Source organism: Galeopterus variegatus, unplaced genomic scaffold, assembly GCF_000696425.1.
Source record: "Galeopterus variegatus unplaced genomic scaffold, G_variegatus-3.0.2 Scaffold140, whole genome shotgun sequence".
Lineage (NCBI taxonomy): Eukaryota > Metazoa > Chordata > Mammalia > Dermoptera > Cynocephalidae > Galeopterus > Galeopterus variegatus.
In genome coordinates, this window is record NW_007726251.1 from 74,332 (window position 1) to 96,456 (window position 22,125).

General features: G+C 41.7%; 1 protein-coding gene across 1 annotated transcript in view; it reads left to right on the top strand.

Annotated features, from left to right (window-relative positions):
* Positions 1–220: 220 nt before the first annotated feature.
* Positions 221–22,125, top strand: part of SNW1 (SNW domain containing 1) — a 36,889-nt gene continuing 14,984 nt past the window's right edge. The window contains exons 1-7 of the mRNA XM_008590235.1: positions 221–1,164; positions 8,374–8,527; positions 12,023–12,184; positions 19,157–19,252; positions 19,335–19,441; positions 20,257–20,361; positions 21,144–21,213. Coding sequence (XP_008588457.1) covers positions 1,151–1,164; positions 8,374–8,527; positions 12,023–12,184; positions 19,157–19,252; positions 19,335–19,441; positions 20,257–20,361; positions 21,144–21,213 — 708 coding nt within the window. The 5' untranslated portion in view covers positions 221–1,150. The remainder of the gene's footprint in view (positions 1,165–8,373; positions 8,528–12,022; positions 12,185–19,156; positions 19,253–19,334; positions 19,442–20,256; positions 20,362–21,143; positions 21,214–22,125) is intronic.

Here is a 22,125-nt window from a genome sequence, read left to right on the forward strand (position 1 = left end):
CACTACGAGCAAAATCCAAAGAAAAACTGAGCAGCTGCCAGCAGAGTAAAGGTGCTCTATGTTTAGACAGAGCTCTGCTGGCCAGCTCTGCTTCACAAACTGCAGAACACACACAAGCAACAAACTAGAAAGATACATGGGTGCACATGGGCACTAACCCCACCCACACAACTTGTTTACAAAGAAATAACCAGACCTGAGCCAGGGAGCCTGACTAAATTATCCTATTTTCCCCACACCCACCCTGTTAACACTGTCACAGTGGAGGTTACGTTTCTAATACATGGACTTTGTGGGGCACGATTCAATCCATAGCTCCTACTAACAATCCCAAATCTATACGTTATGTACAATCAGTAGAAAAACTGATGTAATGATTGGGGGGGCTGTCCTGTAATCTCCGCATTGATTCTCTCCCTTTTGCGTGATTACAAAATGCTGTATTCTGCGGACCTCCTTTGATGCATATTCCAAGACAACTTGGCTGTGTGTCTTCAGGGACTGCATTTCCTCATATGAGTATACACACAAACAAACTCCTTGCTGTATACTTTTGGCCTCACCATCTTTTTTTAGGTCAACAGTGTGAATGCATTCAGAGCCTCCAAGAACTCTCCGTTCGCCAGTCTCACATTTTCCTGTTGTTTTAAAACACCCATCACCCCTTCACTCAAAGTTGCTGTCCAAGGAAGGCTTTTGGATTTAGGACCCCTACTAGGGCAGAGGTTATTTATTTAATTAATAAAATTAAGCGGCTTAAAAGGTATCTCCTACTTCGTTGTTTTGCCTAGGGAACGCCCTATCATGTGACGTTATTTGTCTGATTGAGTTATGCGTTTGCTCTTAGCTGATGCGATTATCCCATGATAAAAGCTCGGTCTGAGTCTGGCCGGTTACTCAGTCAGTCCGAGCGCGGGGCTGACAACAGTGAGGTCGAGCATCGGTCCGGCACCAGCCAGCTGCCAAAGGACAGAACACTTGGTCTGCTCAGAGCAGAACCGAATTGGCCTCGTGTTCCCGGAACTACAAGTCCCAGAAGGCCTTGCAGCCCGGGCGCCCGCGCGTCGCGAGCCGCTTCCTTTCCGCCGCCGGTCGCCAGAAAAGACCCGCCCCGCTCTGCTGTCGCTCGCGCTGGAAGAAGCGGAAGAAGATGGCGCTCACCAGGTGGGTTGTCGATTCCGGTCCTCAATACGGAAGGGTCTGGGAGGATCCACCTTTTTCATTTCTCTGCCCTCGCTCTCCGGGCAGTGACTTGGCCCGGGCCACAGCGTGACGTGGGCCGAGACGATGGCTAGGCCCTCCCGCCGGCCGCCGCGGCGACTAGGCCTCGTTGAGGCTGGGGTCTTTCCTGAGCGGCTGCCCGGGTTGGGTCGCCCCCACGCTAGGGCCGAAAGCCGCGACGTGGCCTCAAACGCTGCGTCGTCGCACGTGTTTTTCGCTTAAGCCTCCTGGGGTGTGGACAGCGCTGTCTTAGGGCCGCGGCTGCTTGGACCCGGCGGGGTGAAGCCCCGGGAGGCGACTGCGCGACTTTCCGCCGTTCGTCTGCGGTGGTCTCTTTCCTTTCCCTGTCCATTCCGTTTCCCGAAAAGAGGATTCCTGAAAAAGGGGACCCGGTGTTGAACAGAGGTTTTAAATTAGTCACAGTAGTGGCCGCTGTCCACTCATTTGCGCTGCTGCTCTGCACTTTAACTTTGGACCTTAGAATGTCTTCCGTAGATAGAACCACCTCAGATTTTTGCTGTACTCGGTTGCCCTGGTAACCGTCTGTAAAGTGCTCCCTGCCTTTAAGATGATTTAAGTGGGAGACCCTAAGAAGTTACATAACTCCAATTGGCTCGCGACCTTGCTGCCCCATCTAAGTAGGAAAACTTACGGTGAGAACTCAGCAGGAAAAGTCTAGTGTTAAAAAAAGGTTGTAAAGAAAGTAATCATTTTAGGACATCATCTTGAGCCCTTTTAACACACTTCATTCTTCTCATCCATAATTTTCCTGGCTGATGAGAGTATGAATTAGGATTTTATTTTATTTTTTTCCTTTTTGTCTTTTTTTGTGACCGGTAACGGAATCGCAACCCTCAGTGTCGCGCCCGTACCGCGACCGGCAATGGGATTGCAACCCTCGGTGTCGCTCCCGCACCGCGCTCAACCAGTGAGCGGACTGGTCTCTATATGGGATCCGAACCCTCCGCGGGAGCGCTGCCGCACTCCCAAGCGCCGCCGCACTCCCAAGCGCCGCCCTCTAACGAGTGCGCCACCGGGCCAGCCCAGGATTTTTTGTTTTAATCAGAAAAATTCTTTCGGGAATTTCTGTTCAATGCCTTGGTCTATCCTAGGGATTGTGTATACATAGGAAACCTGACTGTCTTTGGCTGCAGGGAAGATCAATATAAGGCATACAGATACAAAACAGGTAGATAACCACTTTGTGTTGTTTTTTGTGTAGTACTAACCTTAGTGCAAAAAGAATTAATGGAATGAGCTGTATGGAGAGTTTCCTTTAATAAATGTTATAGGCAGCAAACATTTGAGCCCCCCCCCCCCCCATGAGAGGCACTGTGACATAGACTAGTAGAGTTATGAGTGAAGGCTTTTGTGGAAAAGGTGGAATTTGAAATAGGCACACAGGAAAAATACCAGAGATGTCATGGGTGTCGTGTGCTTAAAATTGCAATAGCAGAATGCAATCTTTTCATGGTCAGACTTGGGGACTACATAGCTTCCATATGGTGTTCATTGGTATCCTTTGTAATATCCTTTATGGTAAACCAGAAAATGTAACTTTCCATAAGTTCTGTGAGCCATCTTAGCAAATTAATCACACCCAGGTAGGGGGTGGTGGGAGGTCCCGTTTGTAGCCAGTAGGTCAGAAGTATGGGTGGGCCCGACTTGAGATTGGCATCTCAAGTGGGACAGTCTTGTGGGATTGAGCCCTTAAGCTGTGGGATCTGACACTGTCTTCAGGTAGATAGCATCAGAATTGAATTAGCGGACTCCCCTTGGTGTCCATCAGAGAATCCGGAGAATAGATTGCTTGCTTGGTGTTGTCACACATCTGGTGTCAGAAATGTTGTGTGCTGTGTTGATTGTTGAGTGAGATAGTAAGAGAAACTGAGTTCATTTTTCCTGTATTTTTACACTCCCTGTCCTCATGGAGCTTACATGCTAGTAAGACAGACAAACTGTGTATGAGTAAAAAAAATCAGTAATGCAATTTCAGGTAGTATATGCTAGGAATAAAATAAGGATTAGAGAGTTTGGGGTTGAGTGGCTATTTTCGACAAAGTGGTCAGAAAACAGCTCTAGGTCAGTGTGATTGAGCAGAGACATGAATGTTAAGATGCAAGCCACTAAAAGATCTGGGACAGAGTTTTCTATAAAAGCTTAGGAAAAATGTTCTTCATAAATAGCATATTTTATGGTAGAGGGAATAGCAAATGTAAACATCCCGAGATGGCTTGTTTAAGAACAGGCAAGAAGGCTGTCATAAAGGTGGTGAGTGTGAAGGGTAGAGTGTATTCATTTCTTCTGCGAACATTTAAGGAGCCCCTGCTGTTCTAGACAATGCATGAAGAGTTAGGGATGAAAGCAGCAGAAGCCATGATTCCTGCCCTCAAGTTGCTCACCGTCTAGTGAAAGAAGGATGGGGGCCAGCCCGGTGGTGCACTGGATAAGTGCGCCGCTTGGGAAGCGCGGCGGCGCTCCCGCCCGAGGGTTCGGATCCCACATACAGACCGGTTCCCGCTCACTGGCTGAGCGAGGCGCGGGAGCAGCACCGAGGGTTGCAATCCCGTTGCCGGTCTCCGGTCCGGTCTGGGGGCAACACTGAGGGTTGCGATCCGTTGCCGGACACGGAAAAAAAGACAAAAGACAAAAAAAGAAAGAAGGATGGGTAAATGAATAGATGATTGCAATACAGTAAGATAAATGTACTAGGAGTGGTGTGTAGAGGGTCTGGTGGGAGCATAGATGGGAGGCACCTAACCCAAATTTGGGGAAATCATGGAACAGCTCCAAATAATCAAACGTTTATGAAACATATTGAACAGTATGTATATAGACATTGTGCCTACTGGTTCATGGATTTTTTTATTTAATACTTATAAGAACCATGGGCTGTTTAGTTAGCTCACTTGGTTAGAACACGGTGCTGATAACACCAAGGTGAAGGGTTCAGATCCTGCACTGGCTAGCCACAAAAACAAAAACAAAGAACCTTGAAAGGTAGATACTCTCATAATCTGTCATTACAGATTAGAAAACAGGTTCAGAGAGATAAGTAATTTATTCAGGTTAGTAAATGGCATAGGTGGGATTCAAACTTTGAGCTCTTAGCCATCACATTACCTGATCTCCCCAGACTGTATTACATACCTCTGATGCATGCTGTCTTAACACTCTATACTTTTGCCTCATCATTTAATGTAATTTGTAACTATGGATTTGTGTGGTTATTTGTCTTTCTCTCCTGCAGGACTGTAAGCTGTCTTTCTCAGTTTGTCTCATTGCCTACCCAGCATAGTGCCTGCACCCAAGTGATCAATAAATATTTTTGATAAATGAATATTCAAGTATTCTTACTAGCCAAGACTCACAAAGTAACCTGAATTATTATTATTATTTTTTTTTTTTTTGTCTTGTCTTTTTCCGTGTCCGGCAACGGATTGCAACCCTCAGTGTTGCCCCCGCACCGGACCGGGGACCGGCAACGGGATCGCAACCCTCGGCGTTGCCCCCGCGCCTCGCTCAGCCAGTGAGCAGGAACCGGTCTGCATGTGGGATCCGAACCCTCGGGCGGGAGCGCCACCGCGCTTCCCAAGCGGCGCACTTATCCAGTGCGCCACCGGGCCGGCCCTCCCTGAATTATTTTTTGTATTAAACATATTATACATCTACCAGAATCCTTTTGTGGTACTTTGGGGTATCACTATAATAACATGTATGACATTTAAAAAGTTGTTAAGAATGGTTAGTAGAGGGCCGGCCCGTGGCTCACTTGGGAGAGTGTGGTGCTGATAACACCAAGGCCACGGGTTCGGATCCCATATAGGGATGGCCAGTTAGCTCACTGGGTGAGCGTGGTGCTGACAACACCAAGTCAAGGGTTAAGATCCCCTTACCGGTCATCTTTTAAAAAAAAAAAGAATGGTTAGTAGAAAGGTTACTTTGATTAAATAATAAGTTACAACCTCAGGACTTCTACTTTTTTTTTTTTTTTTTTTTTTTTTTTTTCCAGCTGGCAGTTGTGGGGATCTGAACCCTTGACCTTGGTGTTACCAGTACCAAGCTAGGGCTTCTGCCTTGATTCTTTGACCTTTTAAGATTTATTTATTTATTTATTTATTAATATTTTTTTTTTATATTCTATGATGTTGCAGAGCAGTTGGGAGAGAGGAGAAGAGAGAAAGGGGGAAGGAAATGTGATAGAAGAAGGGAGGGGGGGCAGGATTGAGGCCTTTGGCACCCCCCTCATTCCCACAGGGGTGACAGGGGGGGGGCTTCCAGCAGAGGCGTGATCATTGCTGGGCTGGGTGTAGATATCAGGGGGATGTGGCAAAAGCCCTCACCCCCCACCACCCCAACTTGGGAACCCGGGACCCTTCTTGCTGCACCTTGGTGACCATCTCTGGGCTGGTTGCAAGTGTTTTGGACAGGGGGTGGCCAAGGCCATGAGGCACTTCCTGCAGCAGCTCAGTGGTTGTCACTGGGCTGGCTATGGGTATCAGGGGGAGTGGCTGAGGCCTGAGGCTCCCCAGTGCCCTGGCTCGGAAGAGCCCAGGGCGCTTCCTGTGGTGCCTTGCTGGTTGTCACTGGGCTGGTTGAGCATGTTGGGGCAGTGTGGCCAAGGCCCTTAGCCCCCACCCTCAGGACTGGTTGCAGGTGTTGGGGGTCATAGCTAAGGCCCCTGGCCCTCCCCTGTTTCTGGCTTGGTAGCTCAGAGGACTTCTGGTCCTTCTAGGTGTTATAGGTGTTCTTTGGTGAAATGATACCTTTTTTTTTTTTTTTTTTTTTTTTTTTAAAAGATGACCGGTAAGGGGATCTTAAGCCTTGACTTGGTGTTGTCAGCACCACGCTCAGCCAGTGAGCGAACCGGCCATCCCTATATGGGATCCGAACCCGGGGCCTTGGTGTTATCAGCACCGCACTCTACCGAGTGAGCCACGGGCCGGCCCCATGGTGAAATGATACCTTTACTAGTTAATACCAAACTTTGTTTCTGGTTGTGGGTACTTTGTTTTTTCTTTCAGTTCTGTGTTGGATTATTTGCTGTTCCCACCATTTAAACTCTGTACTGGAACTAATTTGTTGTCCTTTGCTTACTTCTAAAATGGGGGACCTTCCTGTGGGGACCAGTACTTGAGCTGTGTGGTTGAGCTAAATTGCTGCTTTGTGCTGATTCCCTAGGGAAGGCTTTTTGTGCAGCTCAGGTTTTAATGGTTGACTTTATAGGTACTTCCTGGTCTAGAGAAATCTGGTGCACCTGGTTTGTGTAGAAACTCTGGTCTGGGCCTGAGTCTTTTCATCAAACTGCACCCCATGCAATTCTATATTCCTGACCAGTCTCCTCTGAGTGGTCCTATGCTGACTGGGGGGCAGATCAGCTGTCCTTGCTGTGCCCCAGTGTTCCTCCAGTGGGCCCATCTCCCCCACCGCCCATGCTCCAAATACTTTGCATGGGACAGGTTATGCTCTGGTCCCTTGTGATGATTCACTGCCTCTGAGTGGCTCCTCACTACTATGTGGATCCATGGGAACCCTATTAGTGGTCTTGCCGGCCTGGGGGCCACCGAGGCCTTCTTCTCTCCTTCCACCTCCAAGCAACTTAGTCCGAAGGGCACAGCTGTGGCTTTTGCCAGTTCCTGCTCCTTGCGCTTAGCAGCTCCAGCCTGGAAGCAGCTGGGATACGAAACAGTCGGTCAGAGCAGTTTTTTCTTTCTCTCATTGTGGCTTCTCTTGCCTTCATACACTCCGTAAGTCTCTCTTCCTCTTCCCCTGAGCTCTAGTGGCCCCAGCTTAGCTGTTGTTGCTTTTTCATAGTTGTAAATTAGCTGATTTGTGGGAGAGAGTGACGCTGGGGACCGTCTATTCTGCCATCTTGACCAGAAACCAAAACCAATGTTCTTATTAAACACCAAACCTCAGACTTAAAGCAGTACAGGTGGGGTGGGGAGAAGAAGTGAAGAACTACACTAAACAGATGCTTTAGAATTTTCTGTACTTCAACAGCTGGCTTAAGACCAGCTGTGCTCCCTGGCTGTGAGGAAGACACCAGACCTCCTGAAGCTGCAGCCACAGCCCAGTCTGTCCTCCCTGTTGAGGCTGAGTCAGCTGGGCTATCATAGCATTCCTTTCAAGCATCACCAACTCTGATTCCTGAGCCGCAAATGCTCCTCTTGCCCCATCAGGGGTATTGCTACATGGGCTTCTGCAAACATCCCCTCCTCCAAGAAGTCCACCATCCTTGGTGGCTACTGGACTCTCCTCCTGGACAGGCGTGTCGACAGCCGAGTCCTTCCTCTTCACCGTCTTTTTCTTCGAATGCACACAGTCACCTTTTGTTTTTCTCTGTATGAAGTGAGCGAGTCCGAGTGCTTCCTGGGGAGCAGCGCCCCGAAGTTCCCTGAAGGAAGGAGCTAGCACTCAACACCTCCCACATCCATCCTCTCGGGAGTCCAGCCCCACAGCAAGACCCGCAACGGTGTGGGCCGCTCGGGGCACATGTATTCAGGTGCAACGGCCGCAGGAGCTCCTGGGGCACTGCCGGGGCCTCGCCACGAAAAGCAGAATCTGAGCGCAGGTCCACAGGGACTCGAGTGGGACAAGCAGGGACAGCCCTGCCAGGCCCGCGCTGGCTCCATGCCAGCAGTCTCCCTGGCTTAAGATTTCAATTTCATTGTAAAGTAAATACCCTTTGGAAAATGCACTTAAATATGCAACTCGTGTTTTCTTTCTTGTATAACCTCTTACATTCAGTTCTAATTCTTGTTCTTTTATTTTATTATTATTTTTTTTTATAAAGATGACCGGTAAGGAGATCTCAACCCTTGACTTGGTGTTGTCAGCACCACGCTCAGCCAGTGAGCAAACCGGCCATCCCTATATAGGATCCGAACCCGTGGCCTTGGTGTTATCAGCACCGCACTCTACCGAGTGAGCCACGGGCCGGCCCTAATTCTTGTTCTTTTATATTGATATTAAAATAGTTAAAAGTAAGGAGCATAAGAATAAATAGTTAACAATAAGGAGTATAAGAATAGCAAGGATACTTAGAAAACCATATACTGGACAGTTGGCCCCTGGGTGATCGAGAATGTTTAGTCAAATTAAATGTAAGAATTTTTTTTTAATTCTGGCTTCTATTATCTTTGCTTTTAGCTTTTTACCTGCACCTACTCAGCTATCTCAGGACCAGCTTGAGGCTGAAGAAAAGGCAAGATCTCAGAGATCACGGCAGACCTCACTGGTCTCATCCCGAAGAGAACCTCCCCCATACGGGTACCGGAAAGGCTGGATACCTAGGTTATTAGAGGTAAATATGGATCTTCAGTTGGATTTATTAACTGTGCTGAAACTTAATACCCTTGTAAAATAAATTTAAACCCTAGAACCTCTGATTATTATTTTTTTTTTTTAAAGATGACCACTGAGGTGGATCTTAACCCTTGGCTTGGTGTTCTCAGCACCGCACTCTCTCACTGATCCACGGGCCGGCCCTTAGAACCTCTGATTATGAATGTCAGTGTGATGGGAATTCTGGTTGTGTGCTCTCAAGACATATATTTCTCTTAGATTTATCTTTTTCTTCTTATTATCACTGCTTTGTGATCACTAGAGAATTGCACCATTTTGTGTCTTTTTATATCAAACTATTAAACATGTACAAAAGAAACTAGCATACCTTTTATAAATCCAGAGATTGTAGCATATGGAAAATAATGGGAAAGTAAGAGATAAAAATAAGAGTGATAAAAGTAAGTGGATTTCATGTTCGGACTTCCCTTTCCCCTAATAATACCACATAACCCTGAAGAGAAAAACCTTCCTCCAGAGAAAATTCCAGTAGCATTTCCTTTGATTTCCTTCTCTTCATCTGTTTTCTTATCTTCAATTTGAGAATGTTAATACATGACTGATATGCAGATTAGATACATTTTTAGGAGGTATAAGAGACAAAATTTGATGGTTGATTTGGAAGCAATGAGAGAGAAGGAAGAATCTGGAATGATCCTTTCTATCTCTAGCTTGTTCACAAAGAACAAACTGCCTTGGCAGCACCTAATCTCCTAATTACTCAGAATCCTGTACATCAGTTCAACACATATTCCTTTCCCTACTTACAGGGCAGCCTTCCCATGCTTGCCCGCCTTTCTTATATAGAAAGAAAAGCTAACATTTGAGACTCAAATATTTTGCCTTCCCAAGACCTACTCCACGAGACCTCCTCAACTGTCATCAAACCTGTTTCTTCTCCTCCCAATATTCATTCTGACTACAGCAAATTTTCCTCCTCCATATCCCATGGAATGTACCTGCCCTATTAAAAATCTGAAGGGCCTATAATATTTATTTTTGCACTCAGTCATTTTTGCTTTGTCACTTGCTTATATTCTGTCCTTATATGATTATGATTTTTACTTTACAAACATGAAGGCTCATGCCTTTTTTTATATGCCTGTAAGTAGTGGTCACAGTATTCATTGAATTGAAACTCATTGCTTAGAACTGTACAAGAAGCCATCTCCCATGTTTTTCATTCTCCTGCCTATGAGACTCTTTACAGAGCCTAGAAGACAAATACCCAACTAGATCACATCTTGTCCTAACATATTCCTTGTCTTTTTTTTTCTTGGCTCTCCTCTGGTCCTTATGCATTCTAGTATATGAAGACCAGTCTTACTATAATTATTAAGGGATTTTTTTGTTGCTTTTTTCCTGTCTGATAGGGTAATTTGTGAGAAACAGAGCAAAATAAAAGATCATCAAGAGTGCTGTAATGTCCTCTTATCTGGGGCAAAAAGGTGGTGATTGGCATTATCTAATAGAGGAGTTGAGTGTCTCTTTTGAGAGATTATAGGTATTCTTTGGCCTTTCAATAGATTACAGAATGTGGGTGGCAGGCATCATAATAACATACAATGGAAATCTCATCCTTGCATTTCAGCATTATGACATTAGGTTGCTAATTTTTTAAATCTTACTAGACTATCAAAGGTTTCATATATCTTGATGGAACAGAACAGTTTATTTGAAAATCAAACCAAAATGGCCAGCTAATCTGAAAATGCCATAGATGCTGTGGGAGGGGAGTGAATGTTCTGTGAAAGAAGGCATTTTGTTCTAGTTTTCAAAGTAAAAGCTATGATTTTGTGGCAAGCTTAATGACCACATAATGCTGGATCTACAGTTCTGAAGTGCTTATTATAGTTGAAGAACTCTAGCAAATCTGAGCATGTGTCAGATTGATGGCCTGGTTACAGGAAGCACTTTTCTTAGGAATGCTTTAACTATTTCAGCCTAATTTACAAGAAAATGTCTCTCTCAGCTTTATTCTGTTGGTTTTCAAAAATTTTAAAGCTCTCCATACCAAATAAGCATATTGTACCTAGGGACTCATATGTCCTAGATCTAATGGAGTATTGTTTGAAGAAATCTTGTAAAAGTGGATATTTTCATGACTTTTTTCATCAAACACCCTCTAAATGGTTAATTTTAGTATGTTTTTCCTATCCTTTCTTAGTAATACTGATTTGGCTTTTGAGCTAAAAGAAAGGTATTTCAGAGTAGTAGAACATAACAAAGCTTTTTGGAGTCAAAAGGTCTGGGTTCAAGTGATACCTATACTAGCTGTGAGACCTTGGGAAAAATCACTTAATCTTTCCAAACCTGAATTTTTTCCATATGAAAATATGAGGATGTTGAAGAGTTATAAGAATTAAATGAGATAATTTAAGTGTAAATTATATTTGGTAAATTATAAGATACTAAGTAAATATTACTAAATTTTTTAAAACTACTTAAAAATTGATTTTCCCATTTGATGATATGCCTTTTTTTAATATTAAACTTTATTGACAGACTTTAGCTTGTTCTACTTTAGAAGTCTTAGTTCTCTCGGGCCGGCCCAGTGGCTCACTTGGGAGAGTGCGGTGCTGATGACACCAAGGCCCCGGGTTCGGATCCCATATAGGGATGGCCGGTTCGCTCACTGGCTGAGCGTGGTGCTGACAACACCAAGTCAAGGGTTAAGATCCCCTTACCGGTCATCTTTTTAAAAAAAAAAAAAAAAAGTCTTAGTTCTCTCTCCTAAATAAGTGTACATAATCACTAGTAGAAATGTGGTAAACTCATTTCTGGGCCCTTCCTATTCTATTTACAGTATTTGCTTCTCACATAATCTTTGCATTGTCCTAAACATTTTGCTTGTTTTCTTCTGGCCACTATGTAAAATACTAAGTTCTTGCTATGCCTGGAAGCTCCTTTATGATCTGGTGTTTGTCTGTCCATGCAACCTACATGTCTGCTCCTCTGTCATCAATAAGTTATTAGCCCACTGGCCTCTTGTTTCCCAGAATATGCCAAGCTCATTCTGGCAGCAGGGGCTTCAGACTTACTATTTGCTCTGCCTAGAAAATGCTTCCTTCAGATCTTCCCATGACTGTTTTCTCATCATTCAGGCTTTAGCTCACATGTTACTACTTCACAAAGGCTGTCCCAACCATGCTATTGAAAGTAGCCCCTCTTCTGAGTCCCTGTATTTCCTTCACGGCACTTACTGTAAGCCAGAGTATGGTTTTTTATATCTTTTCCCACTAGAATGTAAACTCCACAATATCAGAGACCTCTGTTTTGTTGACTGCCGTATCTCTAGCATCTAGCATACTAAAGATTCAATAATTATTTGTTGAAAGAATGGATATATCTTGAATCTCAAATTACTATTATTCTTTTTTTCCTCCCTTCCTCCATCCCTCCCTCCTCCCTTTCTCCTTTCTTCTTTTTTCTTCTCTTTTCTTTTTTTATATAGGATTTTGGAGATGGAGGTGCTTTTCCAGAGATCCATGTGGCCCAGTATCCCCTGGATATGGGACGAAAGAAAAAAATGTCGAATGCACTGGCCATTCAGGTGGATCCTGAAGGGAAAATTAAATATGATGCAATTGCTCGACAAGGACAGTCGAAAGACAAGGTAATCCTCTCACTGATTTTTTTTTTTCTCATTGGTAATATTTTTTTATTTTGTGGAGTGATAAATCTCTTGTCATTTGGTTTATGGTAAAAGTATCGGAGAAGTATACTTAGGCTAACTTCAGTACTTTAATAGTTTATTTGAATATAATAAATTACACAACCTCTTTTGCCCTAGATTAAGTATAAAACTAGCATTTGCCATCCAGATTTAGGATGGCCCTGTTTACAAAGTAATCCAAAGACCAAAAATAAAATTTAGTTAAAATAATTTCATCAGAGAGCAGCTACACTCAGAGCCAAGGAATTATTTTTAAGAAGACCTAGTTTTTCTTTCTTTTTTTTTTTTTTCTCCTTGTAAATAAATACTTGAGATAGAAGTAAAAGATGTCTTTAGAATTGATGATGTTGGGGAAAATACTTGAGAGCCTTCAGTACCATACTATCCTTCGTCCTCCTTTCTCCCAGACCTCTTCATTTTACCCTCTAAAATAGCACTGACAACCTGTCCTTTGCTCCTACACCATGCCTGCTGAGCTTTTGGGGAAAACAATTATGCAATCATGGAAATTTATGTTTCGTGTTTCAGCTGGGCTTCCTTGGTACTCCCACCGAGCCTTAACTCCTAACTCATCTCCATCCCATCTCATCCTTAGCAGGTGACTCCCCTATCTATTTGAATATAAAGACTATTGGAAGAAAACTGTCAACTTTCTTTGTCTTGCACTTGTCTTTTTTTTTTTTGTTTGTTTGTTTGTTTGTTTGTTTGTTTAAAGATGACCGGTTAGGGGATCTTAACCCTTGACTTGGTGTTGTCAGCACCACGCTCACCCAGTGAGCAAACCGGCCATCCCTATATGGGATCCGAACCCGCGGCCTTGGTGTTATCAGCACCGCACTCTCTTGAGTGAGCCGCAGGCCCGCCCCTGCACTTGTCTTTTTGCTTTCACTTTTGTTTCTTTAAGAGATCCCTTCTCCTATCTATGCCTAATCTTGTCATGTGTATTTTGGATCTCAATCCCTTCCATTTTCCACTGTAACCTCACCTATTAGTTACTCTTTTCAACTGTCTTTTAAAACCTCTCCTTTTTTAATGGCTCCTTCTGTTAGCACTTGAATGTTCTTGCTTTTCTGATATTTTGAAAGAAAATATTTCCCTGACTAGTCACCCTCAAAGCTCCTTTTGGCTACCACCTGATTTCCACCTAGTTTTCTTCACTTTCCTTCAAGCTTCTTGAAAGAGTTGTTTTCTTTCCTCCCCTCTCTACTTCACCTTCCTTTCATTCAATTTGTTCATTGTGATGTGAACTCATCTCAACCAGTTTGCAGGGTAGGTTTCTGGCAAAGATTTCTAACACTTTGTTTTCTGGGTTTTTTGTTGTTGTTGTTTTTGGTTAGGGTTTTTTTTGGCAGCTGGCCTGTACAGGGATCCAAATGCATGCCTTTGGTGTTAGCAGGACCACATTCTCACAATCTAACACTTTTTTTTCACAGCATGTTCTCTTTGACTAATGTAATTTATTCCTATGGCTTCAATCGTCACTCATGTGCTGATGATTGTGTCTCCAGCCCAGTTTTTTCTGCTGGTCTCTAGGTCATTATATAAACTGTCTACAAGGGCAGACCTATCTGGATATTCCTTAAATACTACCTAATCAAATCCAAACCTAAATGCATAATTTTCTACTTAATCTTCCTGTTATAGTGTCTAACTCAGTGAATGGCAGTGATATCTTCCTAAGTGCCTATGCTGAAAGCCTGGGAGTCCTTTTTTGCCCTTATTTTATTGATATTTTCTAAAAATTACACAAGTAATATATTGTGATAAAAGATACTAGTGGTACATAAGTATAAATAGTCCAGCCTGCTTTTCTTCTACTTTACTTCCTAGAGGTAATTACTGTTACTACAATGATGTACATTTTTCCAGACTTTTATTGTGGATTTAGATATTTATGTGTATGTATTCTCAGTTTACATACACATATGCTTATAGACTTATTTTTTTACATGAATGGGATGTTGATATTCATAACTTCTTTAACTTTTTTTTACTAATATGTTTTCAAGCTTTTTTTAGTACATATAGGTGTACTTCATTTTTTATAAAATCCAGCTGGCTGGTTCCTCAGTTGGTTAGAGCACAGCCTTATAATTCCAAGGTCATGGGTTTGGATCCCTGTACCAGCCACACACACACACACACACACACACACACACCAAAAAAAAACAATGACAACAAAAACAAAAATCTAGACTAAAATATTCCATGGTGAGGTTATACTCTTTTTTAAGCACTGGTGGTTTTCAATTTTTTAGTTTTATAAACAAAACTTTATTCTTTCGCTAGACCCTCCATCTGTTTAGTGACCACAATCTATCTTGTTTTCTTAACACTTCTGAAGTATATTCCCTTCTCTGCTACTTAGTTCAAGCCCTTATCATTTCTTGGTTCGTTTGCCACAGCAGAGTCTGAACCCATTTTCTTTTTTTTTTTTTTTATCCTTTTTGTCTTTTTTCGTGATCGGCAACGGATCGCAACCCTCAGTGGCGTGCCCGCACCGGGCCGGGATCGGCCACGGGACCGCAACCCTCAGTGTTGCCCCCGCCCCTCGCTCAGCCAGTGAGCGGCCGGTCTGTATGTGGGATCCGAACCCTCGGCAGGAGCGCCACCACGCTTCCCAAGCGGCGCACTACAGCAGTGCGCCACCGGGCCGGCCCCTGAACCCATTTTCTTGCCATTTATCTTGCCTGCCTGAAAAAAACAAATTCACCCATGTCTATCTGTTTATTTTTCTCCCTCTCTCCCACATATACACACACAAATGTGCACACTTAAAACCTTTCCATGGCTTCCATGATCTTTAGGATAAAACCCAAGCTCTTTACGGCATGTTTGACCCCTTGCTTACCTATCCTCGACTCTTATGACCAAAATACTGAAATCCAAAAATAAACAGTCCAGTTTTAGCCATTCTATTTATTTTCAAATATAAAATAATCACTATTATAGGTGGCTGTTAAGAAGAAAAGACTTTAAAGCATTCCCTATAAATGTCTGCCAGGAGAAACAACTTGCACTTCCCCTAACAGGGCACATTCTCTCTTATCTTGAGAACTTCTCATGGGCATCCTCCTCTGCCTGGAATGCCCTACCCCTGGTTTTTGTCTGACTTGAATTCTGTTGCTTTCAGATCTCAGCTCATTCTTCACTATTCCAGGACACCCTCCCTGATCTTCCCTGGCTAGATTGGATGTCCCTCCTCGCTACTCCCGATGTTTATCATAGCAGTCGTCACTTTTTGTTGTAATTATCTGTTCACTCATCAATTGCATTTGACTGTAAGCTCTTTGAGAGCAGGGATTATATAGTACCTTTATATTTTCCTCTTCAGCACCTTTCTTGGAGACTGAAAGCTTGACACACAGGCATTCACCAGTGTTAGCTGGGCACACAATAGCAGTTTTCGTTGTATAACAGAGAAACCACTAATGAAGCCAAGTGAGGAAGCATAGTTCACTCCTGCAAGAGGAAAATTAGGTCCCTGTACATGCGGGACATATACTAGAAATTTACCCTGTGCCATGGAGGCCTTCACTGGACTCCAGTTGTCTTTATCTTGGTGGATCTCTCTTTCTCTGAGTAATCACTCTTCATTGATATTTGCTACCTCTCCACTCCCAATTATTAGGAAAAAGCAAAATGTTAAGGCAATAATTTGGCATTAGCAGGTTGTGTTGTTTTGAATGAAATACAGCTTTAGCACATTTCGCATTGTATTTCAACACTGGAAACCAAGAATTGTATCTGATTTGAAGGGAATATCTGAAAGGTTTTTTTCCTTCTGTAACAGCCATCTATATTGGTGATTATTTTGTGTTGAAAATAAAGCAGAACTGTTAAAACTAAACTGTTTCTTTTTGGATTTCAGTATTTTGGCCAAATAAGGTCTCTAAACATTGTTCTTTTTGTCTATAAGACAGCCACCAGAACTGAACCCAAAATTGGTATTTTTTAGAAGTATCACTCTCAGGTGCATTTTTTTTTTTGCTAAAAGTGGATGGATTAATGCATGAAGTTTTGGAATGCATTCGATTATTCAATATTCACTGAGTAGCTGATATGTGCCAGTGGCATTTTGGGGGGAACACTTCTTGATTGTTCAGGATTGTCTTGAGCATTATACAAAGTTTAACATAGCTGACACTACCTATTAAATGCCTGTAGTGCCCCCACCCTACCCATTTTTTTTAACCAGAAACACCTCAGACATTTACAAAGGCCCCAGGAGGGGAGTTGAAGGTGGCAGGGATGCCCTGATTGAAAACCACAGATTTTCCTGTTTTGTTCGTTGACTATTTAAATTTTTAAAATCCCATTTTGTTCATTATGAACATTCAGGAGTCTAATATGGAAAATCCTTGACATAGGATGAAAATAATCTATTGGGTTTTTGTATTTGCACTGTTGTGTAAAGATTTCTGATTTATTTCAGAGTGATCTGTTATTTTTCAGAAACCTATTCTTCTAGAAATTCTTCTACCTCACATGGTGAATATGTTGGTGGGCTTATCCTTTTAGTCAATGCATTTCTTTGCCTATTTTCAGTAAGAAGAAAATATCTGTTTCGTAGATGAGTTACTGCTTTATTTTGTTCGCTAAGCTCATTTGTGCTCCTAATACCTTCAAGGGTATATTGTATTTTCAGATGACCTTTCCCAGCCCCTTTGCCTGCTGGGATATACTGAGTTACTTCAGCACATTTGGTTCTCAGGCTATAAAAATGGGGGGTTTTATAGTTAATTACCATGGGGAAATCTTGCTCTTCAGATGTCCTTCATTCAGCCTTGTGAGATATTAGAATCTTATTGATGCTCATTTAAAGGGTTATTAACTTTGGAATACCCAGATAAGGAGTAAATGGCTCATGTATGCCAAATTAGTATTGAAACTTTATGTTGAACATAATATGACTACCAGGGAGTCATTTACTTAGAATCCCTTCCTTTAATGATTGCTGTGTAAAGGTGATTAACTCTTCTAGTCGTAGTATGATTTTCTAGAGGGTTATATAATTTTCAGTTTGTGGTGGTATAGATTTTTCCATTCTGAAAGGAAATAAGACTTTTTAGGTCAGTTATTAGATATGTGTACTAAGCCTCACTTTTCTCAGTAGAGTAAGCTTTAAGGTACCTTTCAAAATGGTGACACTAATAGCTCACATATCAGTAGTACATGTTTTGTGTTAAATTATCTACACATTCTTACCTGACCCCTCTTCTCATTCCTGGGGGGCGGGGGGGGAAGCTAGAGATTTCGGGTTATAGCCATGAGATAACTTTTTTCTGGGAAATCAATAGCTTGTATAGAAAATTCTGTAGGGCCTATATAAGCACCTTTACATGTAATAGAGGACCTCTAATAGAGGATCTCTAACATATTTATAATATAATAGGGTATTTTAATAGGGAAGACAGACAGTTAAGAAGTAGATAAGTAATTTCATACTGTGAACAGTGCCTTGAAGATAGTAAATAGAGTGCTGTGATTTAGAATGATTGGGTGGGGAGAGGTTGCTACTTTAGCAAGGGTAGTCAGATGAATCAGGGCTCACCAATGCAGGACCTTTAATCTGAGACACAGAGATTAAGAACTCATGTGAAAAACAGGGAACAGCAATTCTATAAACGTCCAGAACTGGGGGAAAGCATGTTCAAGAAACAGAAGAAGAACCAGTGTGACTGAAGCATAATGAGTGAGGGAGTAAGAGTTACAAGAGGAGACTGAAAGTGTAGGCAAAGCCAGCTCAAGTCTCTAAGCCATACAGTGTTTTTTACTCTGTTGTTTGGAATAGGAAATCAGGAATAGCATGCATTTCCTTTAAACTGTTTTAAGGAATGTCATATGATAGAATGCAATTATTAATATAAGACTTTGGCTTGTAGTAGTAAATTCTCTTCTACAGAAAATTTTTGAAGATCTCAAGTGCCTAGGAAGTTGTTTTTTCTTTGCATGTGTATTAAAAAATTTCTGACTAAAACATTTAAGTCTAGAATACTTATTATTTGTTGAATTTCCAGTATCCCTTTTTTTCTTTAAAATCTGCCATGTACATTTTTATGAAAATGTCTGAGAAATGTAAATGGACATGAAAGTGAGTAATACTCTTGTCAGAGGCCTACCACATCAGTGTCAGCCTAATAGAAACCATGTTGGGCCTAGTACAAATCATATAATAGTCCTAAATTTGGATTGGCTAATGGGTGTAAAATGTTTTATATATAGGACGGGTTTTTTGTTGTTGTTGTTGTTGTTGGGCTTTTTTTTACTATTTGTCTTTTCATGGAAGAAAGTTTTCTGAATTTTTTTTGGGGGGAGGGGGTTTGGCAGCTGGCTAGTACGGGGATCTGGACCCATGACCTTGGTCTTATAAGGCTGCACTCTGTGTTCTGAGTTTTTTGACTGTGACACAGGTTTGTTTTCTTAGTCTATGAAGAGAACTGATGCCAGAAAATAAAAAAATAAGTAAGATGAGGTCGATGAAATTTTCTAGGCCCAGTGGATTTAGAAATTATTTGGTAACCTAAATTAAATTATCTTGAGGTTGTAATCCAAGATAATGGTGCTGTAGGCAATTTATATCATTAATTTCAAGTCCTAGTGAGCCTCAAAAATAGGGATCATTGATGCAGAAGATCTTGTTGGCACAATTTATTTGGATATTGACTTCATTAGAAGATCTCAAATCACTTAAATGTGTAGGGTCAAGGGAAAGTCATTAACTTATAGCCAGAGCAGCAATTTGTGTATGTATTTTAAGCTTCCTTGATTTTAAAATCTAAAAGGAAAAATCTGAGCGTTCTAAATTTTTATGTGTGCAGAAAGGACATGTTGACATCTGAAATGACTTAATGAGGTTGCTTCTTTCCATTCTCTACTCTTCTTAAGCCTGCTTGTGTTTGAACATTTTAGGTCATTTATAGCAAATACACTGACCTGGTTCCAAAGGAGGTTATGAATGCAGATGATCCAGACCTGCAAAGACCTGATGATGAAGCTATTAAAGAGGTAACTGGGAATTGATATACTAGATGACTTTTTACATCCTTACTAACTTCTACACCATTCAATGCAATGTTTCTTATTTCAGATAACAGAGAAGACAAGAGTAGCCTTAGAAAAATCCGTATCACAGAAGGTTGCTGCAGCCATGCCAGTTCGAGCAGCTGATAAACTAGCTCCTGCTCAGTATATCCGGTATGAATCATGCTTGGAAGTCTTAGTTTCATTTCGAACTTGATTCAGGTTGTGGATCCTGGTATTCTTTCGCTATCCTACTTAGTAACAGTTATAAATGCATTATTTTGAATAATGACTTGAAGCCTATTGACTCTCTTTGCAGACAGTTGAAAGCAGAATTTTTTAAGATGTCCACTTTAAGATGTTAGCTTTTATGATACTTTCAAAATATATTTTTTTGTTTTCAGAAGTTAACAATTACTTGTGGCCATTGTGATCCAAACCACAATTATTATTTATGGTTTTCCATTTATATATAATAGGCATCCTTATAATACTTCTAAATTTTGAGGGGTTTCATTCGACTAAATCTTTGTGTGGCAGGATGAATCACATATAGATACTAAGGGAAAATTTAGAGCTGGTAGGGCTGCTCCCATTATTGTTCCTCTGTTTTACAACTTATGATTAATCAAAAACTGTTAAATAAGTTGCCTGCTGGGATTATTATGGGTGGTTTTTTTTTCCTCAAGCGTATACTTACATAATAGGTACTATTTTGTGGTCGTCTTCTTATCTGTGAAACTGAACACTGCACCTTCTTTGTTGGAAAATGGATGAGGAGGTATCATTTGCAAACTAATACCCATTCTAGTTTACATTTTGCTTGTAACTCATAATTTCTGTTAGTTCTCTTATCTCTGTTGCTGTCTGCTCTGCCTAAATACTTTGCAGTTTTGAAAATGTAGTCTAGCTTAGGATTGTAACAGAAGGAAAATACCTACTGAAAGCTTGAACTTGTTACACCTTTAGTTTTCATCTGCTTTCTTCAGATACACACCATCTCAGCAAGGAGTGGCTTTCAACTCTGGAGCTAAGCAGAGGGTTATTCGGATGGTAGAAATGCAGAAAGATCCAATGGAGCCTCCGAGGTTTAAGTAAGTAGATGGCTTTATGAGAATGAATTACTATTTTTAAAAGAGGTATTAAAGGAGGAAAGTCGCAAATGTCCATCAAGAGGTGAATGGATAAACAAAACTGTGGTATATTCCTACATGAAATACTGTTTAGCAATAAAAACAAATAAACTATTAATACACACAATAACGTGAATGAATCTGAAAATAATTACGCTGAGTGAAAGAAGCCAGACAAAAACAAGTACATACAGTATGATTCAATTCACGTAAAACTCTGGAAAATGCAAACTAATCTAGTCACAGAAAGTAGATTAGTGGTTGCCTGTGGAGAAAGAGGTAGGGAAAGAGGAGTGATGGCAGATACAAGAAGGACAGGTGTGGGACATGCAGAAACTTTTTGAGGGTGATAGATATGTTCACTGTCTTGATTGTGATGATGGTTTCACAGGTGTATACTTGGGTCAAAATGAAATCAAATTGTACATTTTAAATATGTATAGTTAATTGTATGTCAGTGATATCTCAGTAAATCTGTTTAAAAAGGAAAAAAGTATATTACTCTATGAAATAATATGGAGATGGGGTGAATGATGAAGATGACAAGGTGGGCCAAGTGTTGTTAATTGTTGAAGCTGAGTGATAGGTGTATGGTACATGGGCATTCATTATACAGTCTCTGTTTTTGTCTGTTTGAAGATTTACACAACAAAAAAAAATATGGAGGGGAGACTTGTTATATATAATAACTAAAAGGGAAAAAAGTATAACACTCTTTGGTTGTGCTTTGATTTATATTTCAGGATTAATAAGAAAATTCCCCGCGGTCCACCTTCTCCTCCTGCACCTGTCATGCATTCTCCTAGCAGAAAGGTATTCTTTGCTATAAACTAAATCTTTTTTTTGTACTCATGATTGTTAATTTTAGGGCCGGCCCGGTGGCGCACTGCTATAGTGCACCGCTTGGGAAGCGTGGTGGCGCTCCCGCCGAGGGTTCGGATCCCACATACAGACCGGCCGCTCACTGGCTGAGCGACAGGTGGGAGCAACACCGAGGGTTGCGATCCCGTGGCCGGTCACGAAAAAAGACAAAAAAAGGAAAAAAAAAAAAAAAATGATTGTTAATTTTATAAATAAGCTCACTGTACCTATACAGGTTCATGTCACCACAGTGACTGATAGTTTTCTTTTTTTAATTTGTTTTTCAAGATCAAATAGGAACTTGGTCAAGACTACAAAGTATAATTTCTAGAGTATTTATCAGAATGTATGGGGGCCGGCCCGGTGGCGCACTGGATAGTGCGCCGCTTGGGAAGCGCGGCGGCGCTCCCGTCCGAGGGTTCGGATCCCACATACAGACCGGCTCCCGCTCGCTGGCTGAGCGAGGCGCGGGAGCAACGCCAAGGCTTGCAATCCCGTTGCCGGTCCCCGGTCCGGTACGGGGGCAACACTGAGGGTTGCGATCCGTTGCCGGACACGGAAAAAAGACAAAAGACAAAAAACAAACAAAAAAAAAAAGTTGTTTGAGTTCCTTGTATATTCTGGATATTAGTCATTTGTCAGATGTATATTTTGCAAATATTTTCTCCCACTCTGTTGGTTGTCTTTTAGCTCTTTTAATTGTTTCTTTTGCTGTGCAGAAGGTTTTTAGTTTGATAAAGTCCCATTTGATTATTTTTCCTTTGGTTGCCCGTGCTTTTGGGGTCATATACATGAAGTCTGTGTCCAGCCCTGTTTGGTAAAGTGTTTCTCCTATGTTTTCTTTAATAAGTTTTATTGTTTCAG